This window comes from Mercenaria mercenaria, chromosome 4 (genome assembly GCF_021730395.1).
Source record: "Mercenaria mercenaria strain notata chromosome 4, MADL_Memer_1, whole genome shotgun sequence".
Lineage (NCBI taxonomy): Eukaryota > Metazoa > Mollusca > Bivalvia > Venerida > Veneridae > Mercenaria > Mercenaria mercenaria.
In genome coordinates, this window is record NC_069364.1 from 92,970,603 (window position 1) to 92,998,587 (window position 27,985).

The 27,985-nt window shown below is 35.6% G+C and overlaps 1 protein-coding gene across 1 annotated transcript; it reads right to left on the bottom strand.

Moving 5' to 3' along the window:
• Window positions 1-27,905, bottom strand: LOC123552451 (M-phase phosphoprotein 8-like). Its single transcript, XM_045342123.2, has 13 exons — window positions 27,615-27,905; window positions 27,083-27,244; window positions 25,336-25,993; window positions 23,894-24,580; window positions 19,989-20,087; window positions 19,281-19,412; window positions 18,463-18,560; window positions 15,121-15,207; window positions 11,681-11,835; window positions 10,780-10,931; window positions 9,420-9,547; window positions 8,252-8,338; window positions 1-5,723 (listed from the first exon to the last, which is right to left on the bottom strand). Exons 1-13 carry the CDS (start codon window positions 27,744-27,746, stop codon window positions 5,676-5,678), a joined length of 2,625 nt encoding a protein of 874 aa, XP_045198058.2. The 5' UTR covers window positions 27,747-27,905; the 3' UTR covers window positions 1-5,675.
• Window positions 27,906-27,985: the final 80 nt, after the last annotated feature.

A 27,985-nucleotide genomic window follows, 5' to 3' on the forward strand; every position in this document is an offset into this window, starting at 1 on the left:
CTTTAACCAGAATTTTCTAAGTCCAAAAGGGGGCATAATTTGCCCAAAATACATGTCAGAGTTATGGGACTTGACCCAGTGAGGTAGGTAATTGATCTAGAAAAAGAAAAAATAAGTTTTAAATCCATATGCCTTTTAGTAATAGCTGTATGTACTTGCATGCAAAACTTTAACCAGAATTTTCTAAGTCCAAAAGGGGGCATAATTTGGCCAAAATACATGTCAGAGTTATTGGACTTGACCTAGTGATGTAGGTAATTGATCTAGAAAAAGAAAAAATAAGTTTCAAATCTATATGCCTTTTGGTAATAGCTGTATGTACTTGCACGCAAAACTTTAACCAAAATTTTCTAAGTCCAAAAGGGGGCATAATTTGGCCAAAATGAAGGTCAGAGTTATGGGACTTGCTGCTATGAACTAGTTTTATAACCCCGAAGACACATGTGAAGTTTCAATTCAATATCTACATTAGTTTAAGAGATAGTAACTTGCATGTAAAACTTTAACCAGAATTTTCTAAGTCCAAAAGGGGGCATAATTTGCCCAAAATACATGTCAGAGTTATGGGACTTGACCCAGTGAGGTAGGTAATTGATCTAGAAAAAGAAAAAATAAGGTTTAAATCCATATGCCTTTTAGTAATAGCTGTATGTACTTGCATGCAAAACTTTAACCAGAATTTTCTAAGTCCAAAAGGGGGCATAATTTGGCCAAAATACATGTCAGAGTTATTGGACTTGACCTAGTGATGTAGGTAATTGATCTAGAAAACGAAAAAATAAGTTTCAAATCTATATGCCTTTTGGTAATAGCTGTATGTACTTGCACGCAAAACTTTAACCAAAATTTTCTAAGTCCAAAAGGGGGCATAATTTGGCCAAAATGAAGGTCAGAGTTATGGGACTTGCTGCTATGAACTAGTTTTATAACCCCGAAGGCACATGTGAAGTTTCAATTCAATATCTACATTAGTTTTGGAGATAGTAACTTGCATGTAAAACTTTAACCAGAATTTTCTAAGTCCAAAAGGGGGCATAATTTGCCCAAAATACATGTCAGAGTTATGGGACTTGACCCAGTGAGGTAGGTAATTGATCTAGAAAAAGAAAAAATAAGTTTTAAATCCATATGCCTTTTAGTAATAGCTGTATGTACTTGCATGCAAAACTTTAACCAGAATTTTCTAAGTCCAAAAGGGGGCATAATTTGGCCAAAATACATGTCAGAGTTATTGGACTTGACCTAGTGATGTAGGTAATTGATCTAGAAAAAGAAAAAATAAGTTTCAAATCTATATGCCTTTTGGTAATAGCTGTATGTACTTGCACGCAAAACTTTAACCAAAATTTTCTAAGTCCAAAAGGGGGCATAATTTGGCCAAAAACAAGGTCAGAGTTATGGGACTTGCTGCTATGAACTAGTTTTATAACCCCGAAGACACATGTGAAGTTTCAATTCAATATCTACATTAGTTTTGGAGATAGTAACTTGCATGTAAAACTTTAACCAGAATTTTCTAAGTCCAAAAGGGGGCATAATTTGCTCAAAATACATGTTAGAGTTATGGAACTTGACCCAGTGAGGTTGGTAATTGACCTAGAAAAAGAATAAATAAGTTTCAAAGCTATATGCCTTTAAATGATAGCTGTATGTACTTGCATGCAAAAACTTAACCAAGGTGTGACGCCGACGCCGACGCCGACGCCAGGGTGAGTAGAATAGCTAGACTATTCTTCGAATAGTCGAGCTAAAAATATAACCTTTTTCCGATTGTTTAGGAAATCATTATTTTTCATTCTATCCTACAGGTCTATTTAGAGTGAATATTGCCGCTCTAGTCTCAGGAAACATGCTCATTATTCTGCCAACTTCAACAGTCACCAAGATCAGATCTTACATGAAAATTGCTATATAGAATTACACATAACCTTCTTCCTTAAAATTCCCTTATTTAACAAGGGATAATTGACAGACTTAGTTGTTAATGGTCATTTTTTATGGGAAATTGTCACATTTTTTCTCTATAAAATGTACAAAATTGTCAGATAATTGTAGTCATGCCAATCTTTTCTCCTTTCCCTTTCATTAGCATTTTTTTGTTACTGTTTGGTTTTGAGTCACAAAGACACAATTTAGATCATATGGCATATAGGAGTACCCAGCAGGTGCCCTCCCCACTTCCCGAATTATTTCATCCAAATAGAAGCACCAACCTTCTTTAAGCCCTTTCATTAATAAACCAAATATATATCCAAATCAAGCACAAAAGAATATTTTCATCAACCTTCAAAACTTCAAAATAGGCTTCTGCATTTACAGATACTTTTCCGAAATGTTTATATTGAATGAACTAAAAGCAACAGTAATATCAAATGAATAGAGATATTACATTTGACTCCCTCCTTCAATAGCATCATTAGAAGTCAGTTCTTAATAAATTATCATTAATTTCTTAATTAGTCAAGAAGTACAACAATTTTTACTTTACAGACATTACTGGTATTATTAGTTTTAGAAATTCTGATAAAGAAGTGTATATTTGGAAGCATGCTTCTTTGACCTCTCTTTCACTCAGACTTATGAAACTGTATTTTACAAATGCTAACAACACTATCAGCACCAACTAAATTCTCCTCACCAAAGATAACCTAGGATTCAATACACTGCAGCGCAACAAAAGTAAACTTAACTGGCATTAAATATATAATCACATTGTGTTATGACTAGTTACATGATCAAGTTTTAACAACATCAACATCACACTTTGTACATAAACAAACATCAAGCAAACTTTAACAATATGATATATAACCAGAGCGGTGGTCTAGTGTTAAGGTACAGACTTCATCCCAAAAGTTACGGGTGTGAGCCTTACTGAAAATATGACCAAACATTCTAAAATGTCACCAATACTAGTTTGTCATGGAAGCGGACTTGTGAATGACTCAAATAAGCTATCAAGTTTTCATCAAAATTGAGCTAAAATAAATAAGTATACACTTACTTAACAATAATATCAGTTGGTTGAATTTGTAGCAGTATAAAAGTTAAAGTTCCAAGTTCTGATCAATTAAATTGCAGAAAAAGGCCCTGGCTTGTCCTGTTTCAAATGAAATTTGACTGAGTACATCTGGATGTCAGGAACATTGCTTGTTATATTAAAGAAAACTAAAACCTTCAATTGATGGTAGTGATGTTATTGCAAATTATCATTAAAGGTAATTTTTTTCATTTTATATACAAAATAAACAAATCTTTTTTAAACAAATGATGATCCAAAAATGCTTAAGAGGAACTTGTGAATTTGTTAAAGGCATGGTTTGGGGTTTAAATGATTTCTCCATCGTATATCAGTAAAATTATGGCAACAGATAAGAGTTTATCATACAACAATCAATAAAACAGCAGTTTCCCTAAGTTACTGGCAAACATCCCAGAAAGTTAACTAAGTTCTAGAAAATAAATGCTGAGTTCAGAGATCAAATGTTAAACACAAACACAAGTTTTCCACATTACTCGGAATTAACAAAAACATGTAATCAGTGGATATTGCAAAACAAAAATAATGCTGTGTTAAATTTACTAGCATGTTTTAAACAATATCTGCAACAACCAAGTTCTTTCAAATTTGGTCCTATTAAAGAGACTGACCTCCAGATTGTATGAGAAAAAAGAAAATTTTTTAGATATATCGGGATTTATTGCCATATTTCTTTTGAAGGCTTTGGAACTTAGTTAATGACAGATTATATGTTATGGAAACATATAAGAATTAGCTGTTTTTACTAATTTTCCTTTAAAATTGAAAAGCGTTTCTCACATGGTACAGAACGTAAGCTGCTTTAATTATAAAGCTTTATATAAATGGCTGTTAAGTACAAATTCCTACATTGTGTATTGGTAACGATGGTAGGAAAGGTTTTATTGCAGAGGCAACCCGGGTTCAATACCCGACTCAGACATGGCATTTTTTCTTGATTAAGCATTTTCTAAAGATAGTTTAGAAACAAAACTCATATTCTTCATAATATGACCAAACTTCCACTTCAAAGAAAGATAATTTTTATCCAAAATCTGGAGTACAGTCCCTTTATCAAAAATTTGTCAGTTAATGTTAGAACTTTTCTCATTCACTCAACGTTTAAGCAGACAATAATAATAATATCTAATTGTACATAAACTTAATAAACTTCTAGCAAAACAGACGATCACAATGTTGATGTATGTAACTAACAAGTACAATGATAACTTAACTGCAAACATAATGTTGCTAACAGTTAACAAAGCAGAGGTCACAGTGACCTTGACATTTGACCTACAAGCAGTTAACAAAGCAAAGGTCACAGTGACCTTGACATCTGACCTACAAGCAGTTAACAAAGTATTATACGCACCAAAAATAATATCAGTATTCTATTAAAATATAGCACTGGACATATAATAACCAAGGACAACATTGCTTAACATTTTTCTGTTTAATTATAAAAAACTACACAATGCCAACACAACAGAATGTGAAGACAAAACTCAACCAAGTTTATAATACCCATAAAAAACTTTATATAAATAGCATCTAATATATAGTACACAACGGATTTCTACATCTACAAATTTACATAAACAACCCTGATTATGCTGAATGTTCATAAAGCAAAATTAATATCAAATTTTTGACACTTTTATCATCTCTATACCCTTTTTTCTACTTATTCAGAGCGTTATACTGGTAACTGGTAACTTTATTAATGTATAACAGGTAAACTTTGGTGATCAATTTAGGTCAGCAGTTCCTTACTTATTGCCTATTTCTCTTTCACTGCAAAAATGAGTCGGGTTATCGGAAGTCTGAATATCTGGTAATTCAGCATGCAGTAAATAAATTAATATCAAACTTGCCCAACACAATGAGTATACGTCCTATTGCAAATCATGTCAGTGTGACAGCACTATTATCATACCGACATTCACCAATACAGATACTATTTTAACTTAATCTTACTTAAAGTGGACCTACATCAGGAATAAAGTGACATACAGTGAAATTTGTGTGTATAAGTGGTCTTAGTTGACACATGGTCTCTCAACTCAGTTTAATTTACACTATTTATGGTCAAATAAATTGAGAAAATAGTGGCCTTTACAAGCAGGTGTTATAGTTCAACACAGGTCAACTGTACTGTTATATACACCTGCAGGCATGTCCCTTAAATAAATAAATAATACATCTAACATAGGTAACATCAACAAATACAGTTAGCAAAATGAAACAATATACTGAAAGTGCATAAAAATTTCAAGTGCACGAAATAAACAAGCTGAAATTTTTCATCAAATGATACATAAAATGAAAAATGATTCTTGTTTAGTTTTGGCTATAAGTCACATCAGCAAAGTTTTCAAGACATGGCGACTTTTCCAGCTGTAATGATGAAGGAAGACCCCACTTGCCAAGGATATCAATTATCTGGTTGTCTCCATCATGTAACATGTATTTTCAACATTTGTAATGCGCCTTGAATGTAATGCTAAATGCATAAATGACAATTTAATTGCTTTGAAAATGTTCATTAGCAAAACATCTATAACTTATACATAGTAACTACCAAAAAAAAAACCATATATAAAACAGTTAAAACATCACAGTTTCCTGGTACAATGTTGTTACGAGACCACATCTAGCACTGTAAAAGCTGAGCCATGTACGCACACACTATCAACTTGGCCTGTAAACATAAAGCATAGAACTTTATAATATATAAGTCTTAACAAGTTTATGCTGTGAAAATGAAGACATTCAATACAAGCAATTAAAAATTCTAAACAAGAAATACTAGAAGATGTTTTTGTAAAAAAACGCAAGTCTCCCCCACTGCATAGTTGTATAGGCAAGAAGTCAATAGGGGACAGGAGCAAAAGTCAAAGAGACACTGACGGTTGGCTGCAATAGAGATCATCTACTTGGCATGTCCAATCATCCCACAAAGATTCAACATTCTGGGCCTAGTGGTTCTCAAGTTATGAATTGGAAACAGTTTTCCATGTTCTGGCCCCTGTGACCTCGACCTTTGATCGAGTGACCCCAAATTCAGTAGGGGTCATATACTCTGCATGTCCAATCATCTCACTAAGTTTAAACATTCTGGGTCAAGTGTTCTCAAGTTATTGATGGCCCTTGTGACCTCGACCTTTCATGGAGTGACAACAAAAACGATAGGAGTAATCTACTCTGTAAGTCGTATCACCCTATAAAGTTTGAAGGTTCTGAGTCAAATAGTTCTCAAAATATTGACCGGAAATGGATTTCCATGTTCAGGCCCCTGTGACCTTGACCTTTAATAGAGTGACCCCAAAATCAATAAGGGTCATCTACTCTGCATGTCCAATCATCCTATGAAGTTTCAACATTCTGGGTCAAGTGGTTCTCAAGATACTGATCGGAAATGGTTTTCCATGTTCAGGCCCCTGTTACCTTGACCTTTATTAGAGTGACCCCAAAATCAATAGGGGTCAAGTACTCTGCATGTCCAATCATCCTATGAAGTTTCAACATTCTGGGTCAAGTGGTTCTCAAGATACTGATTGGAAATGGTTTTCAACATTCAGGCCCCTGTGACCTTGACCTTTAATAGAGTGACCCCAAAATCAATAGGGGTCATCTACTCTGCATGTCCAATCATCCAATGAAGTTTCAACATTCCGGGTTAAGTGGTTCTCAAGATACTGATCGGAAATGGTTTTCCACATTCAGGCCCCTGTGAACTTGACCTTTAATAGAGTGACCCAAAAATCAATAGGAGTCATCAACCCTGCATGTCCAATCATCCTATAAAGATTCAACATTCTGGGTCAAGTGGTTCTCAAGTTATTGATCAGAAATGGTTTTCCATGTTCAGACCCCTGTGACCTTGAACTTCAACAGAGTGACCCCAAAATCAATAAGGGTCGTCTACTCTGCATATCCATTCATCCTATGAAGTTTCAACATATGGGTCAAGTGGTTCTCAAATTATTGATCGGAAACGGTTTTCCATGTTCAGGCCCCTGTGACCTTGACCTTTAACAGAGTGATCCCAAAATCAATATGGGTTGTCTACTCTGCATGTCCAATCATCCTTTGAAGTTTCAACATTCTGGGTAAAGTGGTTCTCAAGTTATTGATTGGAAATGATTTTCCATGTTCAGGCCCCTGTTGCCTTGACCTATGATGGAGTGACCTCAAAAACAATAGGGGTCGTCTACTTCAAAAGCCCTGCCACCCTATGAAGTTTGAAAGTTCTAGGTCAAATGGGTCTCCAGTTAATGATCGGAAATGAAGTGTGACAGACGGACAGGGCAAAAACAATATGCCTCCCACAGTGGGGGGGGAGGGGGAGGCAGACATAAATATACATGTACATCAAAAGCATGTTTATTTATACATTTAAACACAAACAAGAGATCATATGCCTGTGGAATAATTTCAGAAGGGTGTATCCTGAGTAAATTATTCAATGCAGCATATAACCTATTTGCAATGTTTACATATACTGAACAAGAGCTCTGCAATACGTGGCAATATACACCTAAAGCTCTAGATCAGAGGAGGAAAAAGAAAAATTTAAAGAAAAGTTTTTTTCTTGGGTGTGTGTGTGTGTGTGTGTGAGAGGAGGATTTTAATGTGACAGAGGGTGTGAGGAGGTGGGTGCATAGCAAAGGACACATTTCACTTAATTTGTGACCTTAAAGTTCATGCGCTGTGCACACTGTCTCATTGCAACATACATTTAAGCCAAGTTGAAAGTCAATACCCTGAATGGCTATTAAGTTATGCTCTGGACACAAAATATGACAGACACATTTGACGTTGCTGTAACAATAACCTTTGACCTACCAACCTAGGGTTGTGGTGGGGTGTGGGGGGTCAGGAGGGGGTAAAGTGGATTGTTGCACCCCCCTCACATCACCACCCACCAGTATTCCAAGTTTAAAGTCAATATCTTGAAAAAATTAAGTTGTGCTCTGGACACAAAATTATACATGTCATGGAAAAAATTACTTAAGCATACAGGTCAAATGTATCATTGTCAATTCACTGTGAGAATGAAGTGTAACACCATTTTCTTATTTCACTTCAAATTCTAAAATATCTTTTATCTCATCTCAAATAATATGACCTGATGTTATAGTGCCATATGCCCACCATGATGGCCTTCGGGGGAGGAGTCGGGAGAGAGGGGTCTGGTAGGAGAGGCACCATTAGAAATCAACTTACCTTAGAATCTTTTGTTTTTAATGTATTGATTGTCAGTAAATTTCTTCCATCAACCAATGGTGAAAAAGCTAGCACAAAATTACCCTCCTGAAAAATATATGACATTCTCAAGTCAATCTAAAGGACCAATTCAGAAGTTTGCAATGATCATACAACACCATTTTTAAGGAAATGTACTTACGACTAAATCCAATAAGTTGAAAAGCTTCTATCACAATCCAGATAGGGTACTATGGAATTTAATAAAGAGATAGCTGTCAAATAAAAGAGCATCAGTTACTTATTACATTAATTTAGGTATCCTTTCATCAGACCAATGAGATTCTGAAAGCATGTGGTACACTGGAAAGGAGAAATTGGCAGAAATCCACGAAATTACTCCTCTTAATTAATTGAGGATATTTGTTTCAGTGTAACGACAAAATATCTTTCACTGAGTTAATATCAGATGAAATTCTTTCACAAGTGGCGCAGACATGGGTGAAAAATTTAATCTGGTTTTCATAAATGAACGACTTTTCGACATTACATGTAAAACAACAACTTTTATTTGTTGTGTCTTTTGAAAGGATTTTATCAAATTTACCAGTTCTATTCTCATAATGTCATGAGCACTGGGCAACATCTTATGCAAAATCATGGTGTCACAATATTAATATTGGGAAAAAAGTTATATATTTTTTTCATATTTTAATATGGTGGGGAGATTATCCTTATGTTTTTGCAGAAATTTATACACATGTACTTTACGTATTTATTGATGCATATTTTGGAAAGAATTTCTATTCTTTATTACTCCTATTATTTTGCATTCAAGTGTAGCTCCTTCATAACAAACACTCTCAAATGAAAATCCTACGATTTGAAACTGTGAAGTTTCACATATAATTCACTGTTATGTTTCAATGAACCTCTGAAAGGCATTAAATGAAAGGTGACCAGTAATTAGGGCAGAGAACTTTTCTGTCCATCTAAATAAAATTACCCTTACACTGCAAGACAAAAATTTGTTTTAAAAGGTAGAATTTACACAACATGTGTATTATTTCAATCTATGCAAAGGGAAGCATAAGAAACTAAAAGGTCTTTCAAAAGCTTCTATTACAGCTTGTTTATCTTTGTCTCCAATAAGATGTATAAGAACTTCTCTGATGGAATAATATATTACCTCTGTAAGACAAGACTGATGATGTCCATTCAATGTAACAGCCTTTACTGCACTCGGGCCATAAAGCCGACACATCACTTCTTGGTTGGAAAATGTGGCATGACCAATAAATAACAAATACCCTATACCTGAAAAATAAAATTTCATTTTGTTTGGGTGAAATACTGCTTGAGGGTTTTACTTCCTTATTTGCGAAGGGAAGTAACTCCACTTTACAATTCTAATCCAATTTATTGGAGTTATGGTTTCACAAGCCCATCTAAGTTTTAGACTGCAAAATGGCAGGATTAAGAATTCTCTACACTTATTCAATCCCTAGTTAAGTAAACTTAATGCAAAGGAATTAGATTAAGGCAAAGTAAAAGTGAATAAATTATTTGTTGTCAACAACTCACCAACTGTAGACTGTCATCCTTTACTTGTGGCCATGATATTTCAAGAAATGATTATATATCTTAATGACTTGCATGTAATAACAAATATGGAATGAATTTCTCATTGAGTGGGAGGAGAGCAATTCACTATTTCCCTGAAATTTTCTACAAAAATAGAGCTAACCTTGAAATGATTAATACCCTTGCTATGTTACTTTGTCAAGAGGAAATAAGATCCCCCAACTCTTCAATGTTTGGCCTCGCACCTCCCAAGAAAAAGTCAACCACATCAAAACTCCACAATGAAAAGTTCCATTTGAATCCTTTTTAAATGGTTGAAGAACGATATCTGCAACAGACAGACTGGGACTGACCTTATGACTACCCTCCTTCCCACTTCTTTTGGGAAGGTGTAACAAGACAAGGGACCAAAATGAGCCGAAGTAGCCCACAAGAGGAGGACCTTCAACTTTTAAACTTACTTTTGTCAAAGTTTAGCAAAATTCCATTCTGCATTAAACGGTTCATTAAAAGTTACACAGAGCGTTTTTTAAACATTTTTTGCTGTGATTTCCTTAAATGGCAGTCGTAGTCGTTCAAAGAATTTTCTAATCTTATCTTTGGCAGTCTGAATAAAGTCAGACCATTACAACAAACTTGAGGAAGGTCTATACTAGGATGTTAAAGACCAAATTAAGTGAAGATATATAACAAAGTTCATGAGAAGTTGCTTTTCCTTTTATAACTCTGTGGACTCGAAAAGCTCAAAAAAGGTTGATACGGGGATGTTACAGACTTATTTTGGTGCAGGTTTGTCAGGTTTACTAGGTTTTTGTTTCTATTTTCAGCTCTGACAGTGCCTAAATGGGGTCAAGCGGACCAATCTGAACTTACAGCTCACCCAGAAGAGAAGCATATTCGAACACTTCAAATACAACCGGATGATCTTACTGTTTTATTCATTTTACAGGATAAAAAAGTTAAACCTGAATTTGGTGGTAGCAGATTATGCTGGAATGCAATTTCAAACTTCTCGCCATCACAAATGTTGAACAACTGCGGCTTGAACAAGGACGTCAATATCTTTGCGGTTCCATTAAGAGTTATTGACACCTGCTTGTTGAATTCCGACATAACTCTGAGGGAAAAACAAAAATCGTTTTTGTATTTCATTATCTAAGCTCGGAATTACTACAAAGATCTTAACAATGATTTTCTCAACAGGTTTTCAGTTGAAATTGCAGTGAGTTGACCTAACAACTGGTCCTGGATTCTGTAGCAGTATTTACATGCTCTCTGCAAGTAACTAATTTCTTGCACACATGAATCAGAGGTTGGGGGTCAAATTATTTTAGATTTGTTGTCTTCTGTCAAATTATCATAGAGGACAAAGGCCTCATCAAGTATTCAAATTCACCACCTCTAGATCTACAGTCTTGTGTTTTTACAACTGACCTGGCTCTTCATTTTGTTCATAAATAAATATTAAAAGTTCAAGTGTCATGCAACAATAGAATGAAAACAACATTAAACTTTGGAAAAATTGCCATTTTTTACACTTGCATGGATATGCAATCATGCAGGATTTTATTCTTTATTTCAAATAGCAACAGTCAAAATGCAACACATTGTTATTATCACTAAGCCATACACATTTTTAACATTCTTGTACAACCTAAATCTAAAGTCCTAAACATGTACATTTACATCTAGCAGATTAAACTATAAAATGATCAAATAAATTTTACAAAACCTTTAATACTATGTATAGTGGTTTACTACCTAAACAAGCATTGAAATTACAGTCTCTATTATAAATTATTATATGTGAAATATTTAGAAACAAAAATCGTTTGTATGAATATTGTATGAAGTTACATCTTGTACCTTTGGATGTGACTTGTAAGTATAACTTCAGTGTCAGTGTGATGTAACAACTTGAGATAGTCGAGGGCAGTGTGTCCTGCCTGTGATGTTGTATTGAAGTTGGCTCCACATTCCAGTAACAACCACAGTATCTGATTATGCCCTCTCTTGGCAGCCTAAACAGATAAACATTTCATTCTGCTTGATCTTGCAACAGATATAAACACAAGAGATAAAGTTTATCTAGCAATAATGTATAAGATAATCTGGAAATTGTGAAGCTGTTCTTGACCCTGTGTTACAGTCTTCTCTGTAGATTCTTTATTTTTCAAGTTAAAATGATAATTCTGACAAGGATTTAAAAAACAAGAGCTGTCTCCATAGGATGACACATGCCCCCGATGGCACTTTGAATGAATAGTTATGGCCGATGTTAGAGTTTAGGACCTTTGACCTACGGACCTGGTTCTTGCGCGCGACACGTTGTCTTACTGTGTCACACATTCATGTGTAGTTATTTTAAAATCCATGCATAAATGACAAAGATATGGACCGGACACGCCCATCATTGCACTATCATGAAATATGACCTTTAACGTCTAAGTGTGACCTTGACTTTTGAGCTACGGACCTGGGTCTTGCGCGCGACACGTCGTCTTACTGTGGTACACATTCATGCCCAATAATTTTAAAATCCATGCATGAATGACAAAGATATGGACCGGACACGCCCATCAATGCACTATCATGAAATATGACCTTTAACGTCTAAGCGTGACCTTGATCTTTGAGCTACAGGCCTGGGTCTTGCGCGCGACACATCGTTTTACTGTGCCACACATTTATGCGTAGTTACTTGAAAATCCATCCATGGATGACAAAGATATGGACCGAACACGCCCATCAAAAGCTTTGATGGAGTTTAGTTCAAAACTGTTAAAGATTTCCAACTGCAACATGCGAATTAAATTCCTTGAAATTTAAATTTTCTTTTCATATAATGCTTATCAATTTCAAATGATATCCAGTAGTCACGTTTTTATTTATAGAGTACCTTCATCAAAAGAAGAGAAAACAAAGCACAAAAGGGTTATATATGATATTGCACTGTGGTATTTGGCTGGAATGGATGTGAATTTTTCTAGTCCTGCATCACACTAAACTCTTGAACCAAGTGCGATCTGGCCTGGCAAAATCCACAAAAGCTGAAGGCATCATTGCAGATAAATGTACAGTAAAATGACCCTTTTTTATTATATATATCCTCTTATCAGTCAAATTAATCATAATTTCAGGTAAATAGCACTAAACATTCATCTGAAACAGTTAACTATTTGGCACATGGAATGGCAAGACACCATCATTACATCATTTCTGACTACAGCAAGTAGTATCATCATCGATGATTTTCAAGTAATTGATGGGACATAAACTGAATACAGGGCTTTGTATTCACGTGTGAAATGCAAACTGTATTGCAAGAAAAACAAGAGCTGTCCATAAGACAGCCAAGCTCGACTATTCGAAATATTGTCCCAGAAGCAGGAAAATATTACCCAAAAAGGTTAAATATCAAAAGATTTTTAAGTTCAAAAGGGGGAATAATTTGACCAAAATGCATATCAGTTATGGGACTTGCTGCTATCAACTAGTTTTATAACCCCGAAGGCACATGTGAAGTTTCAATTCAATATCTGCATTAGTTTTGGAGACAGAAACTTGCATGTAAAACTTTAACCAGAATTTTCAAAGTCCAAAAGGGGGCATAATTTGCCCAAAATACATGCCAGAGTTAAGGGACTTGATCCAGTGAGGTTAGTAATTGATCTAGAAAAAGAAAAAATAAGTTTCAAATCTATATGCCTTTTGTAAATAGCTGTATGTACTTGCACGCAAAACTTTAACCAGAATTTGCTAAGTCCAAAAGGGAAAATAATTTGGCCAAAATGAAGGTCAGAGTTATGGGACTTGCTGCTATCAACTAGATTTATAACCCCAAAGACACATATGAAGTTTCAAAACAATATCTGCATTAGTTTTGGAGATAGTAACTTGCATGTAAAACCAAAATTTTCTAAGTCCAAAAGGGGGCATAATTTGCTCAAAATACATGTCAGAGTTATGGGACTTGACCCAGAGAGGTTGGTAATTGACCTAGAAAAAGAAAAAATAAGTTTCAAAGCTATATGCCTTTAATTGATTGCTGTATGTACTTGCATGCAAAAACTTAACCAAGGTGTGACGCCGACGCCGACGCCGACGCCAGGGTGAGTAGAATAGCTAGACTATTCTTCGAATAGTCGAGCTAAAAATTTGAAGGTGTATAACAAGTCATGATGACCCTGAATCGCTCACCTGAGTATATTGAACCACATGTTTCAAATGGCAAACTGATGCTAAAATATTAGAAAGTAGATCAGTAGGTCACATTTATGGTCACTGAAAGACAGTTTAAAGATTGGTGTGCAAAACTGTACACGTCATTCAAATTTCAAGGCTGGATCTTAAACTATGTGGTCACTTGTGAGCAAAAATTTACACACAGACACACGGACGACATAGACCTACTGATCTAATTTTTGACTGCAGTTGACCCAGTTTCGAACTTGACCTAGATATCATCAAGATGAATATTCAGACCAACTTTCATACAGATCCCATGAAAAATATCGCCTCTAGAGAGGTCACAAGGTTTTTCTATTATTTGACCTACTGACCTAGTTTTTGATGGCAGTTGACCCAGTTTCGAACTTAAACTAGGTATCATCATAGTGAACATTCTGACCAATTTTCATGAAGATCCATTGAAAAGTATGGACTCGAGAAGTCACAAGGTTTTTCTATTTTTAGACCTACTGACCTAGTTTTTGACTGCACGTGACCCAGTTTCGAACTTGACCTAGATATCATCAAGGTGAACATTAAGACCGATTTTCATGAAGATCCATTTTAAAATATTGCCTCTAGGGAGGTCACAAAGTTTCTATTATTTGACCTACTGACTTAGTTCAGCTACGGCAAGGTATGTTTCAGTATGGATAACTATGTTTTAGCACGTTTAACTATGGATGAATAAGTTTCAACCAAGTTGGACTAAAGTCATGCTCAAATGGCTACGGATCGCTCAAACTTTTGTGCATGTTCAAAAGTTGGAGAAACTTGCAAGTTTGTGATAAGTCTTGAATACGTTTTGACAAAGTGTTGGTATGGATTGATATGGATTACTAGTTTGAGGTATGGCTCAGGTACGGATCGATACGGATTACTACGTTTCTATCCGTGGCTAGACGTAGCTATCTGCGCCGTATGTGTGACTGGGGTATTATTGGCGTCATTAGCTACATCTCAAATGCCTCTCAGATAAAACTATCACTTGTAATGCAAAACATAATCTCCATCTTATCATTAAAATATAACTTCTGACAATGTCCCTCTTCCAAATAATGAAAATATTTACTTACATAAATAAGAGCTGTTTTTCTGTCCTTGGATTCCAAATTAACCTTTGCACCCAACTCTAGCAACAAATTCACTGTACTGACCTCAGCCTGGAAAATGAATGAAAACTTCTTTATATCATGCTGATCAAACACAATTAGCAAACAAGAGTCATCACAGGAGACAACATACTCGACTATTTTGACACTGGATAGTGAAACTGGGCAGATCTGAGGAAGCTGGAGCTGTCACTGGAGTGTTTAAAGAAACAAATGTGGATTAAGATATTGGGAAATAGCTTAAGTCTGTGTCAAATGTATTAAGTAATAACAGAGATAAAGTGTATCAAAACATTTTAGAAACAAGGAGCTGCATTCAATAAACGCTTGATGCCCCCATCCTTGTCGATACAAAGCAACCTAAGTCCAAAACAAGGTGAAGGTCAAACTGAGGTCAGGTGATGTTTGAAGATGAGGAATGGTCACAGGTTACATCTGTATTAGTATCAATTCATTCTTGTAAGTGGTATTAATGCTAGACGAAACGGTCCCATTTGGTTAACCAAGAGATGGCCCATATAAAGCAACCCAAGTCCAAAATGAGGTCAAGGTCAAACTGAGGTCAGGTGATGTTTGAAGATGAGGAATGGTCACAGGTTACATCAGTTTTAGTATCAATTCATTCTTGTAGTGGTATTAATGCTAGACGAAACGGTCCCATTTGGTTAACCAAGAGATGGCCCATATAAAGCAACCTAAGTCCAAAATGAGGTCAAGGTCAAGGTCAAACTGAGGTCAGGTGATGTCTGAAGATGAGGAATGGTCACAGGTTACATCTGTATTAGTATCAATTCATTCTTGTAAGCGGTATTGATGCTAAACGAAACGGTCCCATTTGGTTAACCAAGAGATGGCCCATATAAAGCAACCTAAGTCCAAAATGAGGTCAAGGTCAAGGTCAAACTGAGGTCAGGTGATGTCTGAAGATGAGGAATGGTCACAGGTTACATCTGCATTAGTATCAAGTCATTCTAGTTAGGGGTATTGATGCTAGACGAAACGGTCCCATTTGGTTAACCACGGACTAACGGACGGACAGGACGATCACTATATGCCTCCCGCATCAGTAGATGCTGGGGGCATAATAAGTATTAAAGGGACATGATTCAAGGAAAACTTCTGCCTAAGTAATGCACCATATATAATATCATGTGGCTAATAAATTAAATGTGGAACAACCATTTTCATTTTGAATCAAATATAACTGAGATAGAGCACCAGGACGCCAACCCAACCCTGGGTTGAGAGGGATATATATGCAGTCCAAATATGGGTTATTACTGCTGTGTACGCAAGGCCAATTGAATTCAGTATTGTACTCAACACTGTTAAATTACCTCTTTATTTCACACCATAAAAAGATAGATGTAGAAAACAAAACTTCATACATTTTTACTCGCAAACAACAACACACATTAATTTAAAATACGTTCTTCTCTGATGACAAATAGATTCTATACATTTAGATCTATTCTAGGTGCAAAAAATTTCGAAAACAACTTTTCGTGAAATTTTGAACCGAAACCATGATAATTGGGTAGAAACGTTCTAACTAAGAAATTGAGTGCTTACACTAACATGTTTCGTTCAAAAATAAGAAAGTTATCGCATTTTTTCAAAAACATTTACTGCTGTCTCTATATACAAGGGAAGTAATTCGAAATCTCCTTATAAGGAATCGGAAGAGTTGTCCTGTCCAATATGAACAAGCGGGTCATGAAGGCCCTGTATCGCTCACCTGACCTATTGACCTAAAGATCATCAAGATTAACATTCTGACCAAGTTTCATTAAGATATGGTCATAAATGTGGCCTCTAAAGTGTTAATTAGCTATTCCTTTGATTTGACCTAGTGACCTAGTTTTTGACCCGATATGACTTAGATCCGAACTTGACCTAAAGATCATCAAGTTTAACATTCTGACTAAGTTTCATGAAGATACAGTCATAAATGTGGCCTCTTAGAGTGTTAACAAGCTTTTCCTTTAATATGACCTAGTGACCTAGTTTTTGACCCCAGCTAAACCAGATTTAGACTTGACCTAAAGATCATCAAGATTAACATTCTGACCAAGTTTCATTAAGACATGGTCATAAATGTGGCCTCTAAAGTGTTAACTAGCTTTTCCATCCTAGTTTTTGACCCGACATGACCCAGATTCGAACTTGTCCTAAAGATCATAAAGTTTAACATTCTGACTAAGTTCATGAAGATACAGTCATAAATATGGCCTCTAGAGTGTTAACAAGCTTTTCCTTTGATTTGACCTGGTGACCTAGTTTTTGACCCCACCTAACCCAGATTTGAATTTTTGAGCTACAGATCATCAATATTAACATTTTGACCAAGTTTCATTAAGATATGTTCATAAATGTGGCCTCTACAGTGTAAACTAGCTTTTCCTTTGATTTGACCGGGTGACCTAGTTTTTGATCCTACATGACCCAGATTCAAACTGGACCTTAAGATCATCAATATTATCATTCTGACCAAGTTTCATGAAGATACAGTCATAAATGTGGCCTCTACAGTGTTAACAAGCTTTTCCTTTGATTTGACCTGGTGACCTAGTTTTTGACCCCAGATGACCCAATATCCATCTCGTTCAAGACTTTATTGAGGATAACACTCTGATCAAGTTTCATTAAGATTGGGCCAAAATTGTGACCTCTAGCGTGTTAACAAGCTTTTCCTTTGATTTGACCTGGTGACCTAGTTTTTAACCCCAGATGACCCAATATCAAACTCATCCAAGATTCCATTAAGGGTAACATTCTGACCAAGTTTCATTAAGATTGGGCTAAAAATGTGACCTCTAGAGTGTTAACAGTCAAATTGTTGACGACGGATGGATGACGGACACAGGGCAATCACTAAAGCTCACCTTTGAGCACTTTGTGCTCAGGTGAGCTAAAAAGATATGGATTTTTGCCAATTTTGAGACTGGCGTCGAATATGAAAAAATATGGAGTTTGTAGATTGTAGATTTCGGATGTTCCTATATATACTTCAGAAAATGTGACACACAGTACAATACTGGTTTCTACTGTATTGTCACGTGATAGAAAGAAAAGCTTCCAATTGGTTAAAAATATATGTGTGTGAAATAAAAGGCATATATATTCTCTATACTGCTTTCTTTCCATGTATCAAGTTTAATAAAAAATATCTTGTACTTAATAAAGTTATTGAAGGATCCCACTTTGTGTGATTGACTGATTGACAAACTGAGATAAGCACAAATGGATGGAAAACCCAAAGTCTCCTTCGTTTAACACCAAAGAGGACTAAAAACATCAACTTACACTATGGCAAGCTATCATTAATGGAGTCATTCCGTTGTCCATCTGAGCATTTATATCAGCTCCATGTTCTATAAGTAAATCCGATATGTCGTCATGTCCTGTAATATAAACATGTTATTCATGAAACAATGCATTGCTTCACCTTCAGGAATTTTAGTATAGTTTGGCTTAGTTTACACTAATTTCTTTCATCTTGAATGTAAAGACAGCTAAAAGCTTAAAACTCGGAATCATTGTCAACAGTGTTTGTCAAACCATACTTCCTGATTCTACTCCCTTTCATTTAATTCAACATAAATACCAGTAGGTCAAAGGTTTTCTTCTGAAAATGTGCTACAAATACTGAAAACCATTAATCTTTTATTATTTCACAAAATGCTCCCAAAAGTTAAAGCACTGTATCAAATCAAATGGTACCCGGCTTACTTAAACCTAGATCAACCAATAACTGCATGAGCAAGGTTGCGACAGACAAACTGAATGATGATTATTACATTTATCAACTTTGGTGGAAGATGAAATAATGAAACATTCCTATTCTACACCGTTACTAACCTTACTAAACAAAACAGCTATCTTACCATGCTTACTGTATCTTAATATAACTCTAATATTTCATTAATCTTATCTGATGCCTGATCTTTTGTTTCATACTTACTAAATGGTTTATTCAGAATGATATTTATGCTCATTTATTTCTTACATCTTTAAGATGTCTTAATTTTTAGATGTAACATTTTTTATGTGTTTGTAAAACATCACTGAATATGTTTTACGTAAAAATAGGCATTAAATGAAATAAAACAGTTTCAAGTAACCTTGTTGTACAGAGAACATGAGTAATGTTTTTCCATCTGTATCAGGGTGCTCCAAGTCGTACTTGCGGTCTCCAATCAAAGCTTGTTTAATCAGGTGATAATCCCCTGTCATTACAGCAGTGGCAAACTCATCTGAAAATACCAAATTACAAATCAAACGCTGATCAATTAAAGCCAAAAACATGAATCAATGCCTACATATATTCCCTACTTAACACTTTCCTTGTTAATACACACCCAAACCTAGTTTAAAAAAACATTCTTTAATGTAGGTTGTTAGTGAATGCCAGTGCTCACTATGGTAGTGCTAAATTCCTTCATTGTAAGTTTCATTTATAGTTTATAATGGAAAAAAAAAAGAGTAAAAATACATGATAAACCTAGTATTTTCCCTGTTTCATGTCAAAGACTGCATGCCTAAACACAACTCATTGACAACTTAAGTGAAGCAGAGAATACCAACATATTTCTCATTATCTGACTGGGATTCTTACTTAACCGACCGGTCTGAAACGTTCTTCTTTAAGCCTAAAATGTCCATTTATCTTTAAAAGTAAATTACAGTTGCAAAGAAATTACTAATTCTATCACATATATATTGCAGAACTAAAATTGAGCCCTACCTGTCATATGACAATTTGGTAAATGTTTTTTTTACCAATTTAGCTTTATGAATCATAACTGACAGCAACAGTAAACAATACCCACCATTAGTAACTACGATTGGTTCTAGTGTCACTTCCGTATTAAACAGGTCCCAGTCTATATCATCCAGCGCTATATCTAGGTCCTGATCTGTCGGTATATCTACAAATACAATAAACAAGTGAACTTAGTTCCCTCGAACTCGAAGGGACAAGCAAAATTTGTTCTAGTCATCGGTAGTTTGAGCCATGGAAAAATAAACAGTATGCAGATACATGTAACCTGCCTTAACGGTCACCTTGAATCGGCGGTCACTTGACGTAAACAGTCAGTTTGAGATGCCCCCGATGTAATTCTATATTATACTTTGATTTGGCTGTAACCACAGGTGATGTCCACAGCCAGCAGCCACTCAAATTGCAACCATAAACCTAAAAACGGCATGCATTATACGGTCAGCTGTCAATCCCCCGTCCATGTTTAAAATTGGATTTCACAGGTTGCTAAATTGCAATTCTTTTACTAAATGGCACAAGTCTGATGAAGATCCACTGCCATCAAGCGTTTCATGAGAAGTTCTTTAAAGATTTTCCTAATTGTGTGTGTGTGTGTGTGTTCGGGTTTAACGTCTTTTTCAACAATTTTTTCAGTCATATAAACAACGGTGTCTACTTGTAGCAGTGAGCGCAATGCCCAACTTTATAGTGCTGCCTCACTGGAATATCAAGCCGCAGACACGTGGCATGATACTCCACCCTGTCACATTATACTGACACCAGACTGACCAGTCCTAGCACTATCCTCTTAATGCTGAGCGCCAAGCGAGGAAGCTACTAGTACCATTTTTTACGTCTTTGGTATGACGAGGCCGGGGATCGATCCTAATTTTAGCACTGGTGGCCCCTAGAAGGAGCCATGGTGAACAATATGAACAAACTTGATAAGGTCCATGCCAGGATGCTACTGACCAAGTTTTGGGCGATTCTGACCTGTAATTTCAGAGGAAAAGATTTATGTAAACAAGAGCTGTCCGTAAGACAGCCAAGCTCGACTATTCGAAATATTGTCACAGAAGCAGGAAATTATTACCCAAAATGTTAAATATCAAAAGAGTTTAAGTTCGAAAGGGGACATAATTTGACCAAAATACATATCAAAGTTATGGGACTTGATGCTATCAACTAGTTTTATAACCCCGAAGAAACATGTTAGGTTTAAATTCAATATCTGCATTAGTTTTGGAGATAGTAACTTGCATGTAAACTTTAACCAGAATTTTCTAAGTCCAAAAGGGGGCATAATTTGTTCAAAATACATGTTAAGAGTTATGGAACTTGACCTAGTGAGGCTGGTAATTGACCTAGAAAAGGAATAAATAAGATTCAAAGCTATATGCCTTTTGGTAATAGCTGTATGTACTTGCACGCAAAACTTTAACCAGAATTTTCTAAGTCCAAAAGGGGGCATAATTTGCCCAAAATACATGTCAGAGTTATGGGACTTGATTCTATCAACTAGTTTTATAACCCCGAAGACACATGTGAAGTTTCAATTTAATATCTATATTAGTTTTGGAGATAGTAACTTGCATGTAAAACTTTAACCAGGATTTTATAAGTCCAAAAGGGGGCATAATTTGCCCAAAATACATGTCAGAGTTATGGGACTTGTCCCAGTGAGGTAGGTAATTGATCTAGAAAAAGAAAAAATAAGTTTCAAATCTATATGCCTTTTAGTAATAGCTGTATGTACTTGCACGCAAAACTTTAACCAGAATTTTTAAGTCCAAAAGGGGGCATAATTTGGCCAAAATGAAGGTCAGAGTTATGGGACTTGGTGCTATCAACTAGTTTTATAACCCCGAAGACACATGTAAAGTTTCAATTCAATATCTGCATTAGTTTTGGAGATAGTAACTTGCATGTAAAACTTTAACCAGGATTTTCTAAGTCCAAAAGGGGCATAATTTGCTCAAAATACATGTCAGAGTTATGGGACTTGACCCAGTGAGGTAGGTAATTGATCTAGAAAAAGAAAAAATAAGTTTCAAATCTATATGCCTTTTAGTAATAGCTGTATGTACTTGCACGCAAAACTTTAACCAGAATTTTCTAAGTCCAAAAGGGGGCATAATTTGGCCAAAATGAAGGTCAGAGTTATGGGACTTGGTGCTATCAAATAGTTTTATAACCCCAAAGACACATGTGAAGTTTCAATTCAATATCTGCATTAGTTTTGGAGATAGTAACTTGCATGTAAAACTTTAACCAAAATTTTCTAAGTCCAAAAGGGGGCATAATTTGCTCAAAATACATGTTAGAGTTATGGAACTTGACCCAGTGAGGTTGGTAATTGTCCTAGAAAAAGAATAAATAAGTTTCAAAGCTATATGCCTTTAAATGATAGCTGTATGTACTTGCATGCAAAAACTTAACCAAGGTGTGACGCCGACGCCGACGCCGACGCCAGGGTGAGTAGAATAGCTAGACTATTCTTCGAATAGTCGAGCTAAAAATGTTGACGAAGGACGATGGACGACAGAGTACCTATACTATTAGCTCACCCTAAACAAAGTTCAGGTGAGCTATAAAGGGAACAATTATTTTTTACTTTTACAATAAAAACTGTACCTATGCAACCTTAAACATTTGAAACACCAGACAGTACGCTAACTTAATGCATTTGTTACCATTTTTTCTTATACGTAACATGTCAATAAATAAGAGCTGTCACAGGAGACAGCGCGCTCGACTATTTCGATGCTGGATAGTGAAACTGGGCACATCTGAGGAAGCTGGAAATGAAGAAGTAATGAAATACATGTTGTTGTGTTTTTTTGCATATGATATACTTAAAAAAGCACAATTTGGGTTCGATTTTTTTTTTAAAAATCGAACACGGGAGGGGGTACCCCTCCCGCACCCATCCCTAATCCCACCACACAAACTTTACCCCAGCCCCTTAAAAAAATTTCTGGGGAAAGGCCTGGGAGCTGTCAATAAAGTGTTTAATGACTCCAGTAAGAATGTATATATCGGACAATAGCTCGAGTCTGTGTCAAAAGTATTAAGTAATAAGAGAGATAAAGAACATTAAATAAGTATAATTCTAAGCAAAAAGGGGGATAATTCATGAAATATTGGTGCAAGAGTGATTTTTGCATCTTGTGTCATATGATGTGGGTGATGATGTGGAATAACAACTTCAAGTTTGAATCAAATCCATTTAGTAATAACTGAGATATATTGAAAATGCATCAAAATTAACCTAGAAGTCTTAAGTAAAAGGGGGCATAATTCATGAAATATTGGTTCCAGAGTTATGGACCTTGTGTCATGTGATGTGTGTGATAAGGTGGAACAAATATTTAAAGCTTGAATCAAATCCATTCAGTAATAACTGAGATAGAGTGAAAGTGCATCAAAACTTAAACCTGAAATTCTAAATAAAATGGGGGGATAATTCATGAAATATTGGTGCAAGAGTTATGGCCCTTGTGTCATATGATGTGAGTGATGATGTTGAATAACTATTTTAAGTTTGAATGAAATCCATTTAGTAATAACTAAGATAGAGTGAAAATGCATCAAAATTTTACCTAAAATTCTAAGTAAAAGGGGGCATAATTCATGAAATATTGGTATCAGAGTTATGGACCTTGTGTCATATGATGTGGTTGATAAGGTGGAACAAATATTTTAAGTTTGAATCAAATCCATTTAGTAATAACTGAGATAGAGTGAAAGTGCATCAAAATTAATGGAAAAACACATATGGGCTAATATGACGTAGACATTTGATAATATACAGTTGTGATTTTGCGCATTTGTGACTCAGTTCTCTTTTTCCAATTCTTATACTGATAATAAATTGTTCAATGGGAAATAATATCTTTCCAGTAATATACATGCACTATCTACTCAAATTCTAATCTTTACAGGTAAATACCCAAAGAAAACAATACAAACCTTTAAAGGCATGACTTGACAAAGGAGGAACCAGCCTTTCATCAACACCTTGCCTGAACAGAGCTTCACTTTTCTCGCTAGCTGGTGAATGTATCCCACTATCTAACGTATGTTCAGAGATCTGTCGAGACAACTGTGTATTAGCACTTAATAAAGGTCCTTCGTTATTGTTATCTAAACTGTTTAAACATTCATTCTTATTCACACTTGTGGGGCCTGAACATTTATGTACATGTATATCAGAATGTAGAGATCGGTTAAACTGTGAGAGATCACTTGAAGGAAGACTGTCTAAAATTTCATGGTTGTTATTAGATTTGACTGATGCAAGCTCTCTGATTTCAGAGATTGCCTGTTTTTTAACACAGTTATTTCCAGCATTTTCGCCTGATTCAGGAAGATCAGGGTCAAATGGCCTGTCTAAATCAGTATTGCTTTGAGTTTTGAGATCAGATATGATATTATCTTTGTGTTTATTATGTTCTCCAAGAATGTTACTGTCCATTGATTCAAGCCTCGGTACTTTTGAACTTTCTGCAGGGAAGTTTGTTAAACTTGTTGAGGAAACCTTTCGCTTCTTATCTCGTGACTCGTGTCCATGTGGAGAAGATTTTCTTGACTTGTGCTTGTGATGCTTATGATGTTTCTTCTTCTTTGAATGATGAGAGGAAGACGATGCTTTTTGCCCTTAAAAATAAAGGTACCAGTAATACACAAAGATATATTTCATAAAGTGAGTCAAAAAATCTTACAAGAGACTTTTTGCATGTGGAAATGTTTGTGAATATTTTCTGTTCTGATGAAAAGAAAAACAGACTTAAGAAAATGGGCTGAAGTAAATGATGACTGTCAAACAGGTATCATCAAAATTCTAATGAATGATTTATGAAATTTCAAAGTTATGTTACTAATAGCTTCAAGTATTAATCTCTTTATGGAGAAACTAATACTTTTAGCTGAATGGAATTACTTCGGACACAGTATTTTTGTATCTAAAATCTTTTAAAACTTTGGGCTGATCACAAGTAAGACATCTGGTTTGAAATCGTTGCGGGTTGCAGTCGGTATCTGATGTGAATAGGGCAATAAATTTGTAATTAGCACTACAAAAGTCTCCCATGTTTCATCCCTCTTTTAGCACACTGTACACTGTTCTATATCTTTTAAACCAAACAAACAGTTTTAACTTTGCACATAACCATTGTAAACTAACACACTGTTTTCCAGACTAGCGCCTCCCTAACATAATCGTGAATGATTGCTTGGAAGAAATGTGTAGATGTATACTAAACTGTGTCTAATGGCATGTAAGAAAACAGCGCCATTCACTACTCAGTAGTACTGTTAAACAATTAAAGAATCTACTTTCATTGAATTTTGAGCAAACCTAGGCTAGAGTTTTCCATACACATCTCTATATAGATTAGGTAAACTACACATACCACTGCTACTTTCAAAGCCTTGCATATCTGGTGTTTTGGGGAGAACTCTGTAGCTAGATCCATTTTCTTGGCCTGCAAGAGAGCATTTCTTTCCCATATCATCTGTTATTTCTGGAATCTTCTTGATCACCAGGTTTAAACATGGCTTCAATAATTCACTATCTGAACTGTCAGAGTTCATCTCGGCTTTTTTATCTGTTGTCTGAGCACTGTCAGTTTTTTCCACTTTTTGTTTAATATCTCTGTCAGTATCAGAGTCTGTTACAAGACTACTAAAGTCAATACAACGTGAACTTTCTGGTTTTTTACTTGATTTGTGGTTAGATGTACCTTTGGTTTTCTTTGTAGTGCTTTTAGATTTTCTAGAACTGCTACCTGTGGCTTTTGGCTGACTGGCTTTTTCTGGATTACTGTGGTTTCGTTTCTTCTTTTTTTCTGTTTTGATGGCTGACTGATCTGTGTCTGGTGAATTCTGCTCATTATTTCTGGACTGTAATGTCATAGACCTCTTCTTCACTTTTGAATACATGTCATTGTCAAAAACGTTCACCCTTCCAGCCTCTAATTCCTTCCAAAATGTGTTCTTGAAGTTTGATGGGTATGGTGAACTACTGTCACTTGAGGAATCAGAACTCTCAATACGGCCTTCCATTAATAACTGAAGAAAGCAAAGATTTAGAAACTTTAACAATCAGGCTAACTAATTGTCTAAAAAATATTTCCAATGCTGTTACCACCTATAAGTTTTATATTGATAAACTTTCATAAAGCAACTGCACTGTGGAGTGTAGAGACAGGTGTTCACTTATTAACATACCGGGGGTATGATCTATATATGTGAACAAGTGAACTGCTCTCTTACCCATTATTAACTAATATTATGTCATCAGTTGTTAATCAATACTGGGATCGAATTTAGCGGTCGCTAACTCGCAAAATTCGAGTAAAAATAGAAAAAATGCGAGTAGGAAATCATGCCACTCGAATATTTTCGCGATCACTTTTGAAAATTCACGAATTTGCTCAAACTGTCCTTTGCTCTTTAAAACCTCCTTTTACTGATAATCATGTGACTGCTTGTAGACGCCTGTCGCTTAATACATATGTAATTATAGGATATTTGAGTTAAAGCGGCTAGACAATATTTGTTTTTGTTTTGGTCGGTGATTCGCAACTGCGAAAATGGAGAGGAAAACAACAAGTTCCTTTGGGCGAAAAAGGTCCACGGAGACTGAAAATGCACCACGGGCAGTGACCTGAAAGAACATAAACCTCCGAGTCCAGCCAAAAGTCCAAAGAATCATTGAGTACTTTGGTTCGTGCTTCTGAAACCAGAAAGTCCCGGCCTGTTTGAACAGTGAAAAAGTGGGAAACGGAGCTGAACATTAAACTTTTATTTGAAACCAAACAACAACAAAACAACTAAATAAAGTTAGCATGTAAACAGCCTTTAAATAACTGCTAATTAATGGAACCCACCATTTTGCTAGCGGAAAAAATAGCACTAGCAAAAAAATTACTATAACACAAATCAGATGTAGGTATGGTTAGAAAACTCCTAGAGGACAGGCTAGGCACCTAGTTACTTGAGTTAAAGTACAGGCCCAGGGTCCTGTCTATGTGATTGTGACACAAGACACTTCCTAAACTGTTCCATATTCATCACAAAATACACATATGAGTGAAAATCCCAATTATTAGAAGTACTCAGTATGTCCTTACAACTCACATGTACACATTTCTCTACCTGTTTCATTTTTCTCTCTTCAGTCCTCTTTTTTGCAATTTCAGTCTGTTTCGCATCATACTCTTCAATTAGGTCTTGGCAACTCTCCAAATTTTCCCTTGGTTCCCAAGTATCATCTTCTGGCCCATAACCTTTCCACCGCACCTTGTACACAATGGACCCCTTCAGAGAAAAAAAGACAATAAGGTTATATTAACAAATCGTGGGGTTAGGTCAAGTTTGCAAGATTTTTGCTTTATCACTTTTGTGTGGGTCGAAATAACACGAGGACGAAATATATCAAATTACTTCGGCAAAATTCCTTAAATGAAGCATACAAGATCGAGTAAGAATACGACAATATAACTTTTAAAGCAAGAAGATAATTATGTACTATTAATAATATACAGTTTCATTCAATATAATGAAGAAATCTTCTTTCTTTGTTTATATTTACGATCCGGGCTTGGCCGATTTACAGGTCTTTGACCCACATTTTCGCTGCAAAAGGAATGTCAAGAATTTCCTATATTACGACTATTTAAGAGCTTACTTTGATCTTAGATTTTCCGATAATCTTATCAACTTCAAATAATTCCTCGTCAGCATCACTCTGCTCACTTTCTTCGCCCGTATTTTTCATTTTTTCACCACCAATCCCAGCCTCGTCCCCACTTTCCGCCATGTCGACAAGTGCAAAAAAACTGGGTCATGCGCTCTGGTATGGGAACCGTCCATTTTTGATACAGGTATGAAAACTTTTGACAGGTAATAATTTTGGTCTACATATTTCACTATGTAAAGCTAGCAAAATTCTAGTCATCATATAAAATCAAGTTTATCCGTCGCACATATCCAAATGATATCAGGTTTCAGTTATGTAAAGGAACCTCTTATTTATTCCACCCCTACAAATACCCCACT